The 14,658-nt window shown below is 46.7% G+C and overlaps 1 protein-coding gene across 8 annotated transcripts in view; it reads right to left on the bottom strand.

Moving 5' to 3' along the window:
- Positions 1–4,209: 4,209 nt before the first annotated feature.
- BRD4 (bromodomain containing 4) overlaps positions 4,210–14,658 on the bottom strand; it is a 207,028-nt gene continuing 196,579 nt past the window's right edge. For all 8 annotated transcript variants that reach the window (XM_044995162.1, XM_044995167.1, XM_044995168.1 and 5 more), the window contains 6 exons: positions 12,703–12,815; positions 12,285–12,444; positions 11,896–12,026; positions 7,368–7,579; positions 5,980–6,199; positions 4,210–5,644 (listed from right to left, as the gene is read on the bottom strand). In XM_044995162.1, coding sequence (XP_044851097.1) covers positions 5,576–5,644; positions 5,980–6,199; positions 7,368–7,579; positions 11,896–12,026; positions 12,285–12,444; positions 12,703–12,815 — 905 coding nt within the window. In that variant the 3' untranslated portion in view covers positions 4,210–5,575. The remainder of the gene's footprint in view (positions 5,645–5,979; positions 6,200–7,367; positions 7,580–11,895; positions 12,027–12,284; positions 12,445–12,702; positions 12,816–14,658) is intronic.

The raw sequence follows: 14,658 nt of genomic DNA, 5'->3' as shown, positions 1-14,658 counted from the left end.
GTGTTGAACAACCACAATGTAGTTGCATACAATATCGCACCATTTCCAAAACACAAGTGTTTAGAGCAAGGAGCAGAGCCTTTCAGGACAGCAGAAAGCTTGCCCTGCCCATGTGAGGGGGATGGTCATGATTCAATCCAGACTTAAGATCTTAGGTGCCAGTTTGTGATATCTTACAGGAGTCAAGTATCAGCAGGGTAGCCGTGTTAGTTGGATCTGTAAAAAGCAACAGAGTCCTGTGGCACCTTACAGACTAACAGACGTATTGTATTGGAGCATAAGCTTTCATGGGTGAATACCCACTTCGCCAGATGCATATGGTGGAAATTTCCAGAGGTGTGAAATCATCCTCCCTGATTGAACTGACCTTGTTATCTCCAACACACCTCAACTGCTAGAAGAGGGCCTCATCCTCCGATAGCACAGAGCTCGTTATCTCCAGACTGAATCTGGCCTGCATATTTATACCTGCCTTTGGAAATTTCCACCACATGCGTCTGACAAAGTGGGTATTCACACATGAAAGCTTATGCTCCAATACACAGGAGTGACATTTTCAGAGGGGGTACATCTGGCACTTACATGAAACTAGTCTCGTTCAAGGGGTCTCCTGTTGGGCCCCCAAAAGCATTCATCACTGTGAAGATTCTTGGCCAGCGCATTGACAACCATGTGGCAGCAAACAGGTTAGAATAGCCAGCACTATCCATTGCCTTGCTTTAAGTACTGGGGTTTTATCAGTGAGGTCAGTGGCACTGTTGCAATTTAGCCATGTTAGCTGTTTTTTGGAATATAAAACACGATGATTAAGGTATCGATCCTACAATAAGCCCTTTATGGAGCTGGGGCCCAAACACTATCGCAGTCTTGGGGGGAATCCAGTCTCAATTCAGAAAACCAGATAAAATTTCAGACAAAGTAGTTCTAGCTTTATATTCAGTACAAATGTTTATTTTTGCAATGAGAACCGCACAAAAAACCTTTAGTATATAAGTGAAAACTCTATGAATTCCCTTCTACAAATGTCTAAAGTGTTTAATACAAGTCTCAAATTCACTGACAGAATTATTTGCCAAGCGTTCCGTGCAAAAAGTACAGTGGGATTGTACGTTTCTCTTATTCTTTTGTACAGGATTAAAGAGGAGGAGAAAATAACCAGGATTACATCATTTAGACTAGACTTCTATAGCAAGAAGATGCATTCTAAAGTCCATAACTGTTAAATCATACACAAGGGGATGGGGTGGAGGAAATTAAATAGTGTATCATCTGAATTACAACCCAATTATAAACACACACAGTAAAACAGGGAAAAAAAACATGAGAATAGCAAAAAAACCCCAAAAAACAAAAAAACCCCAACCAACCTTTGGCAGAAAAAAAACTGAAGGAACCATTTCTCCAGCTAAAGATACCACGTTATGGTCATCATTCGGCGACGTGTAAAAACAAACAAAAAAAATGCAAAGAAGAGAACAAGAAGAGTACAGCTTAAAAAAATATTTAAAGTTACAGAGTATGTAGTTGCAACCTGTAAACGTTTCCAGATATTTGCAAACAATACAGAGGTGAGCAAGAAAAGAAAAGAAAAGAGACTACTGGATTAACCCACCAGTCTAAAAAATGCTACCACTACTCCGAATTATTAACTACTGACGATAAAGGTTTGGCAAATTTCAAATGCAAAAAAGGGATGAACATTTAAAAAAAGGACTAATATCGCTATTGACTAGATACAGGGGGGTTTGTTCTTTGCATACATATAAATTATATAATATTTGTTTTCTTTATTTTACAACCTAGGGTGCTCTCTTAGAAGTTCCAGCACTTCCAATTGGTTTGTTTTCTTGTTTGCAATGTGGTGGATTTTATGTACAATTGCGATGAGTGTGTGTGTGGTCACTCTTACAGCGGATGTGCACTTAAAAATACCCGGAAACCCTGAGCTTAAAATTAAAGGAGGGAGGAGATGATCACCCAAAGTGCTTTCATAAGAAGAGGAGAGCGCTTGGAAAGAGGAATACTGCCCAAGAAAGGTGAGAGATGGAAGCAGGTCACCTCATGGCTCTGCATGAGGTTCAAGAGATGTCGTTGGAAGAGGTTAGAGGAGAAGCCAATGGTTCAGATTTCCCCCACTACGATCTTACACAATGCACAACCAAAAAAAGATTGAAATCCAGAGGCAATTTACAGACTGTGACACAGGCTTGTTCTGCAGAGGATGCAGCTGAAGCCTTGGGAAAGGACTGTAAGAAGCGACTGTTACTAGCCCTCGGGACATGGGAATGCCATGTTCCCTACGTCTCTTTCATCCCCTACAGTGCCATGAGGTTTTGCTCCTGCCAATTCTTGGGGATCAGAGTAAAATCAAGCATATCCCCTATTCCCCTGCTCGGCACAGCACAGAGAATCTGCCCAAGCCAGGAGAGCCTGCCCACACTTTGCCCAACCTGAGGCCCTATCAACCATTTGCCAGCAACATAAGGGTGGCTCCTAATTTGCATAAAATGATGCCGGTTCTGTCCATTATCATCATGGGTGGGGGCCTTGGCTCACAAGAATACTACAAGTCCCAGCATGCAATGATCTTGGCCAGGCCACTAGGACCTTTCAGATTGCAGTTGTATTTTAAAGTTAAGGGCAGCCACCACTTGTTGATCCACACGGGCACATCTCATCTAAACAAACCCACTGAGCTTTGAGGCTAAGCTGCAGCCAGTCACTGGTCCAGCCTGGGGCTCTGCCAAGCAAGGAGAACAGGGATGCTGCTCTTTTGGGTTTCTCTTTGCAACAGCAGCAGGATCAGCTGCTAATGAAGTTCTGTGGTGCAGGTTCTCCCAGACAACGGAAATCAGGACTTTTCCACTAGGAACACCAAGGGGCTCTAATGAGACAGGCAGTCCACTGGGATGATTTCCTGAAATAGCCAACAGAAAAGTGGGGCTCTACATTCCCAAGCACAAAGAGATCCTCACCTGATGCAGTTAATAAGCTCCCTATGATAATCAGATAGAATCAAGAACTATTCCTCATGCCATCACCAGACAAATCTTGGACTCTGCTTCTCTGGGCTTGCCTGTGGCTATGGATAGCACAGTGGGGAGGCCAGAGATTAAGAGCTATAGAGATGAGAGACTTGAATGTCCTGACCATTCTCTTGGTCAGTACAAGTTTCGATCAGGAGGAGCCTATCAGGTTTGACTGAGTGTTGCTTCATTAGAGTGGAGGGTAGGGGACAGACTTGGGCAGGTTTCTGGGATGGATTTCTAGACTTTCTTGCAGCTTCCCCACTACCCCAGCCTCAGACACAGCACTAGGTCGATCATGTTAGCTAAAAGAAACTTACTTATCAGGCTGATTTCTTCTAAACTTATTCCTCTCCCCACTGGCAGCAGAGAGCTCTAAGGGATGACAAGAAAGTAGCTTAGAAAACACTGAAGTCAGCTTATGGCAGACAGTCAAACCCTACAACCTGAGGCTGCTATTTCAATGCTTGCTTGGTCACTGAGACAATAGCAAAGTGGAGTTTATCCATACTAGTGCCATCTAATCTGTCCCGTCCTGACTGGATCTTCCCAGGGATAGCTGCACCCAGTTCTCACACTGAACTAGGTCTGGAATGTGAAGAGAAGGCCCTCCCACCCCATCGTCCACCCCCCACATTCAAACCTCAGAAAGCAAGTATCAATGGAAGCCATCAGCTCTCAAAATAAATAGCTTGACCAAGGCTTGGAGAATCCCAGCTCTTGCTCAGTAGGACAAATGTCACTTCTGGAGTTAGGCAGGCTCTTGTGCTTGCTTTACATAGTGTCAGCTACGTCTGCATCACGATCTCAGAAACTGGGAAGGGACTGCGCTGGTTGTCTGAGACGCTGTGGGTGTCAGTGCTTGGTGTCCTGATGTGCCCTCTAGGTGAGAGAGGGGGGGCCAACAGCAGGATGAAGCCTTCACACAAGATCAGCCTCACTACACCTTGTCCAGGATCACGTTGATTTAGCATGGCAGCTCTCCTGGCCCTCGCTTAGGAGGGAAAATGCACACTGGCTACCTGGGACAAGCTTCCCCCCAGGATGGGTACAGGAGCATGAGAACTCCTTCCTTTCCCCTAGAGCACAGTCAAGATATAGGGACAACCTTTCCTCAACAATTCTCACCCCTTTAAACAACTCAATCACAAGTAGGATTCAAAGAAATGTCAGTACGACACCATCTTTTAAAAAAAAAGAGATGAGTTTATTCCATGATCAGTACAGACCAAATGCATATTCACCGTATTAAAGTAAAACCAATCAATTACTCCAGCGCTCACCCCATACTGACACACCAGTATTGTACTGTATAGTGGGTATTTATGGCACATTACATTTTAACAGTTCATAAAATAAAATTAAAAGAATACACACTGAAGGTGCATGGGAAAGCGTCCGCTGCTAGTGAGTGAGATTTGATAGGTGGTGGAAGGAGCCTTTCCAAAACTGCCGCCTCCACTTGCCCTCCTCTCAGCCACTCCTTTTAGGTATAAAAACTTTTTTTTTAACCATATTTTATGACATTTAAAAAAAACCAAAATGCAGCTTTCTGGTTTTACAGTTAAAAATATAGACTAAAAGTTTGAAACTGAGCAAAATATAAGCAGTGTTTTTACACCGAGTTTGGTGGCTCACCAAAACCCTCAAACAAATATATGCCAACTATAGTCACTATACAATACAGCCACAGTCAAACACTAGTGACAGGGTGGTAGCTTCCCCTGGTGTTACTGGTTTCCCCACTCCACTCTATAACAAAGAGACAATTAATACCCAGTCAAGAGTTGAGCAGTGACAAACTGCCTGGAGGAAAAAAACAGACTGAAAGAAACTGACTTTGGTTGGTAGTCTAGCTCCAATTCCCGGACCTTCACACAATGCTAAAACAAAAACCTCACTCAAATGGCCAGTTACACTTGACACCTCCACTGTACTATTCCCTTTTGCACAAGCGAACACTTACAGAGAATGGCTCCCAGCTAAAGGCTTGTGGGAAGTTAAGTTAAAGGCAAAGCCAGTGATGAAAGGACCAGACACAGCTTGTGTATTTTCCCAGCTGGACCCCAGGTCTCCCATTCCTGCCAGGATACTCCCATAGGCAGCCTCTCAGTGAAGAGCATCTCTTGCTGTCATGACACAGCACTGTTTATTCATAGACATTCTGTAACTTAGAACCTTTATGGATAGAAAAGGTGTGAAGAACATGAAGTCCTGGATATACTGTGAATACGTTTGGCATAGAGAATGTCGAGTGATCAGGGCACCCTTCCCAGCAGCTGCATGTCCAATCAAACCTAGTACGTAGTTGGCTTGTCTTGGTCGGTCTTTCTTCAGTGTGTGTGTGTGGGGGGGGGGGGGGGGGCGGCAAAAGTCAAACTGTAAGGCAGACTCTGCTGATCCTTCTGAGGCCTTGACTGAAAGATCTGCAATGGTCATACATGCAGAAGGGCTGCAGAAACGCTCCCCCTCCCAGCCGCCGTTAACACTATGGAGAGTCAAAGATTCGCCGGGAAATTAAAGAGTCAGGAGAAGAAAACCAGGCGCTATTAGAAAAGATTCTCTTCGAATATTGCCAACAAATCGCTCTGGAAATTCATGTCGATAGTAGCTGCCATCTGAAGGGGGAGAGGAGATAAGAGAATTACAAAGGCTGCAGGATTGATGCTCACAGGAGCAACATTGCAGGGATGCTGCACTTGACTCAATGGGGTGGCATTAGGGGCCAGGGATTTTGCTGGGCTACCTAAACTTTTTACTGGTATAATCTAGTACTTTTGCCCTATAAAAGTGGACCTAAGTTTCCTGGCACAGTTGTCTGCCAATCTGTTGAAGTTGGGAGTCTTCACTCAGTTCACCAAGGTATCGGCATCCCAGCAAAAGCACTCTGCCTGAACATCTGCCTCAAATTGCCCCCATCAGAGTGCCCAATTACCCCCCCACCACCACTCACCGCCTCTCTGCGCCTTCGCTCCTGCTCCCGTTTTCTGGCCATCTCTCTCTGCTGATCCAGCATAGACTGAGAGGACTGTGGCTGAGAGCTCGGTGCTTGGGGTGAAGAGGCTGCAGCTGACACCTGCTGCTGCTGCTGCTGGTGCTGCTGCTCCTGGCGTCTTCGGACTTCTTCCTGAACTCTGCGAGCTTGCTCCAGGGCATCCTCGTCATCACGACTCCTGCCAAGACCCAAGAGTGTCATTAGAATGGTGGGGTGCTCTGTGCAACCCCATAAGGCATAGAAGTTTCTTAAGCAGCTCTATGGGGGTACTGCTGGGTCTTTCTTCCACCCCGTGGGCTGGCTCATCATTGCTGTGATGGACTATTTGAGGAAACACCATTTTAGAGTGGGAAGGGATGTCTCAGATTTGGCTGTTTCAAACTTGTTCCTAGTGTGACCCGTATCTTAGATTTCAGAGTAGCAGCCGTGTTAGTCTGTATCAGCAAAAAGAACAGGAGTACTTGTGGCACCTTAGAGCGTCTCATGGATGCCTCCCCTCTGTGATCCTATAACCTTCCTGTGGGAACTCCAGCAATCACTGACATAGTGAAGTCTCTCAGGAAAAGACTCAATGTATTACATTTTTAATGCCAGGTAGCAACTGGAAACGAGGAAGAGCAGCCAGCACCATGTGTCCAGCCATCTCCCCCAGCAAGTGCTCCCTGGGGATCCCAGTTGGAGAATGGGCAGCTAAGGGGTTTCTCCCTGTGAAGTTTGTTGCATAGTCAAGCCACCCATTTTGCAACACCCACACTGTGGAATGGGAAGTGCTTAGCATCAAGATATTTTTGCTCATGTTGCTTCTTGCTTAACAGTACTGTTAGCCAGCTTGAGAAGGAGGAAACAGCAGCTGTTATCCAGCGGCACACCCAGATACCTCACTGGTATGAACTGTGAACAGAACTGGTATGATGCTGGAACTCTACAACTTGCACTGGCTCCTGCGTGGGCCCACAATGGAAGCAGTGGCTATATTACACACACTGATTATGTTCAGAGTTCCTGCACTGCAGCATGTAAGTGCTGCCACGTGTCTAGGCAAACAGAGCCCAGGTACAACCCAAGGGAGCTAGAGAAAAGGTGGCCTGGACAACAGGGCCATGTCGGGTATACCCCTCAAAAGGGCAGTGGAGACAGCTCTACCCTCACTGTCTTCTGGCTGATCCTGCTGCAAAACCTGTCTTTTCCCAAGGAATCAGCAGTGGCTCCAAGGCACCAAGCTGACAAGTGAAGCAAAAAACAGAAGTGACTGTCCCCAATGGGGACATAACCCCATTCACAGCACTTTGGTACTCTGGGGAGACAAGTTTTAGGAGCAATGAAATACAGATGTGCAGGCCTCTCACCTCATCCTCTCCTGCTCCCGTCTCAGCCGCTCCTTCTCCTTTTCCACCTGTTCTGCCTGAGCTTTGAGTGCCTTCTCCCGCTCCTCCTTCTCCCGCGCTGCCCTCTTGAAATGCTCAAAGCTGTCGCTGGAGGACTTTGCTGTGGAGGATGGAGTCGTGAGGGGTTTCTGGACCAAACTTGCCCACGAGCCCATGTTCTTTATTTTCAGATCCTGTGAAGTCAAGAAGGCATTAGTGTTGAACTGGGCCATAGCTAGCAGACAAAGCCTCCCAGCTAATGTTAACAGCACACAGTAGCATGATGAGTCTGGCATGAACCTTAGTGCTAGGCATTATGGTTACGTTCAGAGAGTCACAGTAAGAGGCCACAGAACTCCCCCAAAAGCATTTGCTGAAGGTTGTGACCTGTTTCAATCCAGCACAGACTGATAGTTACTGAAAGAGGAGGTTACTTACCTATAACTGGAGGTTCTTTGAGATGTGTGGTCCATATTTGTATTCCACTGAGGGGTTATGCATGCGTAAGTGAAGGCTGGCTAAGGAAAATACCTTGCGTCCCTAAAGGTCCAAATGTTTGCCCTCCTGATCAGCAGGTGAAGATTGAGAGTGCTGTTGCTTGGCTTGTGCAGTTGTTGCCTGGACAACTAGGGTGTTTGGAGGAGGATGCAAAAATTAAAAAAAATAAAGTGGGAGGGAGGTCTCAGATCCCTTAGCAAGAACGTAATGCTTTTTGGTCCCTCTGGGGTAGCCATACATGTGGGAGAGGTGTGCCACATGGTCCTGGCAGGCTCCAGAATAGCCTCAGTAATAGGTAGTGCAATTGTGACTGGTCCCGGGGTCCTAGATTTCTTCCACCGGAAACTGGAGTTCCCTTGAGAATCTCTGCAACAGTTCCTTGAAATTGCCTGAAGTCATCCAGAGGCATAGGGGATGCTGCAGTCACTGCTTCATCCGGAGATGAAGAGGAAAAATTTAACAATTCTGGCAGCACCGCCAGGACCAGACTGAGGTGTTCCTCCTCTACCAACAGATCCAAGAGTCTGCTAGAAGGAGCCTTTAAGCAGGAGGCAGGCAAAACGTTCCGTGGACCAGGCTGGTTCCAAGGGGGGGTATTGGGACCAGGTCCCCAGTATAGCCAATAGGCCAGATCCAAGGAAGGCTGTGGTGGCCCCCATGGTACCAAAGGCTCTGAGGCCGTTGAAATGGTGGATGCTGCCATGGATGTAGCAGTCTCTGTGAAGACACGTACCGGTGATAGGACATAGCTGGTTCCAATTCTTCAGAGGAGGAGAAGGCAGACTGGTTCAAATGGTGGTACCGTCAGAACTGGCGGAAGAGTGTAGACCATCGGAGCAGATGGTGAGAGAACCTATACTGGGGACATATCCTGAGGTGGAGAAATCCTCTCTCTAAAGGTGGAAGGGCTGGCTGGGGTGACTCTGGGTCCAGCAAGGCGAATATGTCCTGGGGTTCAGGTACAATTCCAGATCTCCCCGGTGTCACAGGCACCCTTTCCCTGGGCTCGTATCAGTGCCGGTGGCATGGAATTTCCCAGAACAGGAGGACTCCATGTCTTGTGGAGGGTTGGTGATGACGATACTGTTGGACAGGTGCTTGGAAGTACCAGATTCCATTGCTTGTGGGACTTCTTCTCATGCCTATGGGACTTAGTGTGAGTTCCATCCCCATGGCTCTAACTCGTGGAAGGAGTGTCCATTTTCTTTGGCTTTGAGGAAGACTTAGTATCATGCTTATGGGTATGCTTCCTTACCTCCCAATTAGACGCTGCCATAGGGTTTGTGGGGGTGATTCTGCCATACTGGCTTTGGATGTGGTAATGGGAGGTGCATGTTCCTCGCTGATTCAGGCTGATACACAGGGGGAGTTTCTCTGCCTGGGTCCAAGTGAGGCCTCATGGCAAGCTCCATGTGGTGCTTTTGGAAGCGGAGGATCTGGTCTTTTTTGGTGTGGCTGGGAAAGGATTGGCAAATACTGCATCTGGATGTGATGTGAGCTTCCCCCAAGCAGTAGAGACAGTACTGGGTTCATCACTGATGGAGAAGCAGCACGGGCACGAGGCGCAGAGTTTGAAGCCCAGAATCCTGGACATAGTCCAGTACCTGCACACTGGTACTGGGTGGTGTGTTGGATGAAGAAAAAAACAAGCCCCAATCTTATCTTAACTAAGTGCTAAAACTGCAATAAAAACTGTAATAAACTGTCAAGTATCAGAGGGGTAGCCGTGTTAGTCTGGATCTGTAAAAGTAGCAAATAGTCCTATGGCACCTTATAGACTAACAGATGAAAGCTCATGCTCCAATACGTCTGTTAGTCTATAAGGTGCCACAGGACTCTTTGCTGCTTGTAATAAACTGGTAAAAATACCATAAAACTGGCTAAAACTATGTACAACTATCTTAATTAAAGATGCACCAGAGAGGAGGACATTGAAAGTTCCGACCTGAACCATGCGGCAGTGAGACGAACTGGAGATGCATTTGGTCAGCCCCTCCCTTTAACACCTTAGATGAAGCACAAGGTGAGCCAGGGCACATGAAAGGACCAACAGACACTACTTTCAAATTCTCCAACTCTGGGCACATGGTGTGCATGGCTTAACCCCTCAGTGGAACACAAATAGGGACTATTACTTGAAGAAGGTGATGTTACCATCTGAAGGCTGTTCACAGTGGCATGTATGAAATGAGTTGGTAGTCTCACTTTATGGCTCCTGGTTCCTGTATTGTCAAACCACCACATCTGTGCCCGCCATTTGTGGTCAGAAGTGTAGGGCTGAATGGGTAACAAAGACTGAGCTCCCCTCCCATGCACAGGGAGTCCCCTCTGCATCCCAGTGACACAGGTGGGAGACACTTGCCCTGCTGTGCCCAGGCTGTTCCTGATCTGCAGATAGAAGCCATAAGTTCTTACAGCTCTCAGCCAGGACAAACTCTCTTGTACAATCACTTTAACATTAAAAAATTGGGCCCAAACCTAAATGAAGCAGTGAGGCTAATGGTGTCCCTCCACCCCCGACACTTGCATACTCTGTGAACCAAGAGTTCTCAGGGGAAGCTGAACTAATTACTATAGGGATTGATCCTTGAACTGGGACTCCAAGGATATTCCAGCACCCATACAAATATGAGCTAGGATACACTGATGGCAATATCATTCTTTAGCTCCCAAGCAGCCATTGCACCCGAATAAGCCATATCTCACAGCACTGGTGCACCCAGCGCTGAATGTCTCAAACACTTCACAACTTTTCCCCCTGCAATGGGCAGGGCAGGTATCATCTCATCATTTTAGAAATGGGGACACTGAAGCTCACAGGTGAAAGCTGTTGCCCACTGAGCCTCATGATTGTTTCCCCAGACCCCAAGCTGTGACCAGACTTGCCTAATTAATGGTATTTTAAGTGTTGTTATAGCCATGTTGGCCTCAGCATATGAAAGGTAATATATTTTACTGGACCAACTTCTGCTGGTGGAAGGTATAAGCTTTCAAGCTTCACAGAGCTCTTCTCCATGTCTTGGGAAGGAAGAAGTCTGATTTCCTTCTCCAGACCTGAAAAGAGCTCTATGAAGCTTAAATGCTTGTACCTTCCACCAACAGAAGCTGGTTCAATAAAAGCTATTACCTCACCTACCGAGTCTCAGTGTATTTTAGAACAGCTCTGTGCTTACTGGCTCTATGGCACACAGAGTTGCACTACCCTTGCAGGAGTCCAGGACAGCCCCCTGCTGGTAGTAGGATGCATCCACTGCATCCATTTTCTGCACCCAAAACAGACAGCATATTTCATTAACTTGGGCAACTGAAACGGTTACCAGTGGTGAGAGGGAAACATAAACACCCTTCCCATATGATGTGAAGAGCAAGGCCCAGGAATGGACCCATGCATATTCCCCAAGTAATCAGACACCAGGCACATCTCCCATGGCCCAGTGCAGGACTGCGCACCAGTGTCTATTTGTTCAGTACAGTTAAAGGACTTTCCTTTTCCTTTATGTCACTAAGTGACCTAGCAGTAGATCACACTGCGAGTGAGCTTTGACTTTTGCTGCTGTTCAGCTGGTATTTTATTTTGCATCCAGAATATTGACTACTAATCCCCATAGCTCAGAAACCATTGCAGGGCACAGCATCAGGGAGAGAGAGAGAGCGCGAGCGCACTAAAACTAATTTACTCTGGTGAGCCTCACCCTGGCGTGAAGGGACAGGTCTGCTCAATCTGGGATAAGACATGAGGCCAAGTCCACTTCGAGGCACCCCAACCTGTGTCCTAAGCAGAAGAGGATGGGGGATCTAGCTGAGTAGATCAAACTGTTAGAGAAGGGACAGCTTTGGCCTAGAATTTTTAAGAGCTTTACACTGAGTTTAGCCTCTCCTAGTAGCTTAGAGTTCCTGTGCCCCATTCGCACAAAGAATATAGACCAAATGCTGGAGTGTAGGCAGGTCAGACCAGGCCACTAAACCACCCCTTCCCCCAAACCGACTGCATCCAGGTGTGGTGGACTGTTACCTTTTTAGGGGCGACGGGTGTTTTCAGTTCCTGTTTTTGTCTGTCTTTGTCCTGTACTCCAGGTGGTGGCACATTCTGTTCAGGGGGTCTGATTACAGGCCGCCCACCCTCCATTGGTTTCATTTCTGTTCCTGAAACACACACACACCACGGTAAGGGCAAAAGACCATTCCTGCAGGCTGCCAGGGTGTCTGAGCATTTAGGGAGTAATCCTGTCCCTTCCTTCCCCACTGTCGAGGGCAGGCCAATAGACTGAGGTGTAGACTCTAAGGCTTTCACCATGCTGAGCAGTCCATTTCTCCATCTCAGCCTTCAAAGGGAAACAGACTAGCCCATGTTACACCCAAAATACACATTTCAACACTAACAGTGAAGGGGCTCCAACTCACTTTGCTGGATATGTGCAGGGGGTTTGATGCTCTCTGGGTGCTTGGGAGGTTCCTGTCGCAACGTGGGGCTGAATGTTTCGTTTCGGATGACTGGTGAATGCATCTTCTCTTCCTTTGCCGCCATGGGCTGGGATTGCACGACAGAGGGTGCTCTCAGCTCCTGCCACGTTAGCACATTGAGATGGATCAGTCACTATCCAAACACCTTCCTTGATGCAAGTCCATCCCACATCCACAGAGCCAGTAACATCCTGAACAAGGGTCCCACAATGGGGTGGGGCTGGCCTAGCCTCTAATGCATGCTCATGGAGTGTACACCATTGTTAGCATGTGCCCAAGCTACCCACACAGGTTGGGAACCATGTGCTTTGAGAGCAGGCCCTTTGGGACCCCACATTCAGGCTATGCCTTCCTTTACCTGTTTTTTAGGCTGGATATTTTGCTGAGGTGGTGACTGGTGGCCCAGACCCTGGAACTGGGGCATCTGTGGGGAATGCATCATGAGAGGGGAAGGCGCTTCCCTCAAGTGACCTGGAACAATTCAGCACCAGTCAGTTAACCGGTCATCACTATCATTTATCCAAACATTAACCAATGTGAGAACTTGTCCTTGAGTCAGATCGAGCAGCATGCAGGTTGAGTTTAGCCCAGGCACACCTTACAGACATAGGAAGACTCCACACCAGTTTGGTAGTTTCTGTAGTCTAGTCCTACCCCTCAGTACTTCCAGGTGTCACATGGGCTGCACTGCCACACAGCATGCACTAATTTAGAAGCAACTTTAGGACTCTGTCACTCAGATCAGCACACAAACAGCCATACACTTAATTGCATCTATTTACTGTTCTCCATAAGCCTGCCAGACTTGCATGGAGTGGTATTCAGATAGGGAGAACCTCCCACCAGCCTTCTTACTGTCCGGTGTCAGGCCAGTGCCATGGTTGTCACAGGCACATTCACAATGCACAAGGGCTGTAGGTGACTGGGAAGTGAAAAGGATTTTGTTGGATTGCCTTTTGGATTTGGCCATGAAGCCTATGGACTTCATTCTGAGGAAAGGAAAAACTCCATCCAAAACACATTCATATTTTAAAGAATTTGTAAGCTCCCCTGTGCAATTTCTTCCACTGAATCACTGAACATTTGAGAATCACTGAACATTTACTATTTTAAAAAACTCTCCCCTTACATTTCTATGCCACCAGAGTCCCTGAAGACCTCTGTTCAGGAATCACACATGGACTTTAGGGCACAGAGAACTGAGGGAGCACCTGGGGACATCCATTTCATTTGCTGTTCACTGAAATTTATAAGGGAAGTGAGCTTTCCTTTTTCAAGCTCTGGTTGGACTCAGCCAACACACTAAGACACTAAAGAGGTGCTCAGCAGATTGTATTATGGGTGGGGGGCAACTGAATTTCACTTGCCTGTACCCTTTTTTATTTGTCTGCCCTCTATTGTTATATCTCCCCGGCTTGTAACAGCTCACAGAAATCCTATATGATGATTTATGGCAGGAATGGAAGAATCCTGCATTCATTTGAAACTACAGGTGGCGGTGGCGGGGGGGAAAAAGAGAGGATGGGTGGGGGATAGAAAGAGGCAGGATGTAGTAATTCCAATTAGAATTTAACCAAGGCACCATGAACACCCCCCCCCCCCCCCCAACTAGATATCTTTAATGAACCAAAGTGATCCTCAGTTTTACATTTAATTGGAAAGACAGCACTCCAGCAGCACCCTGCTGGGGGCCCAGCCTGGTGCTAAAGAGAACCACCTCCTGAATCGCTAAATGACCTGTAACACTTTTTGCAATGCCTGGGTTTTTCTTGGAGGCCTTTCCTCTCCCATCAAAATCCTGCTCAACCCATTCTAACATCTGGGGATAGCTTAGTGGTTTGAACATTGGCCTGCTAAACCCAGGGTTGTGAGTTCAATCCTTGAGGAGGCCACTTAGGGATCTAGGGCAAAAAATCAGTACATCATCCTACTAGTGAAGGCAGGGGGCTGGCCTCGATGACCTTTCGGGGTCCTTTCCAGCTCTATGATATATATATATAGAGAGAGATATACCTATTATTGACATCTGAGAAGGTCACAGCCCAAAGTATGATGGCTGAAGGCCAATGACACAGTTCAATGTTTAGCATAGGAGGAAAAAATTAAAAGCACATTCTGAAAACAGCACTCCACCCAACAGCCAGGGGTCATTACATAACATATCTAAAACAACACAAAGGTAAGGAAAAGCAAAAAGAATTCATGCTAAATATTTAAGACAGAAAAAATATATATTTGTCCTTCACACAAAAAATGAATACCCATCTTCCTATTATCCTATAACAAAGCTTGTTAGAGATTGTAGAGAAAATAT

The sequence above is a fragment of the Mauremys mutica genome, chromosome 20 (genome assembly GCF_020497125.1).
Source record: "Mauremys mutica isolate MM-2020 ecotype Southern chromosome 20, ASM2049712v1, whole genome shotgun sequence".
NCBI lineage: Eukaryota > Metazoa > Chordata > Testudines > Geoemydidae > Mauremys > Mauremys mutica.
Note: the sequence above shows the minus strand (reverse complement) of the source record. Positions and strands in the feature narration are given on the sequence as shown.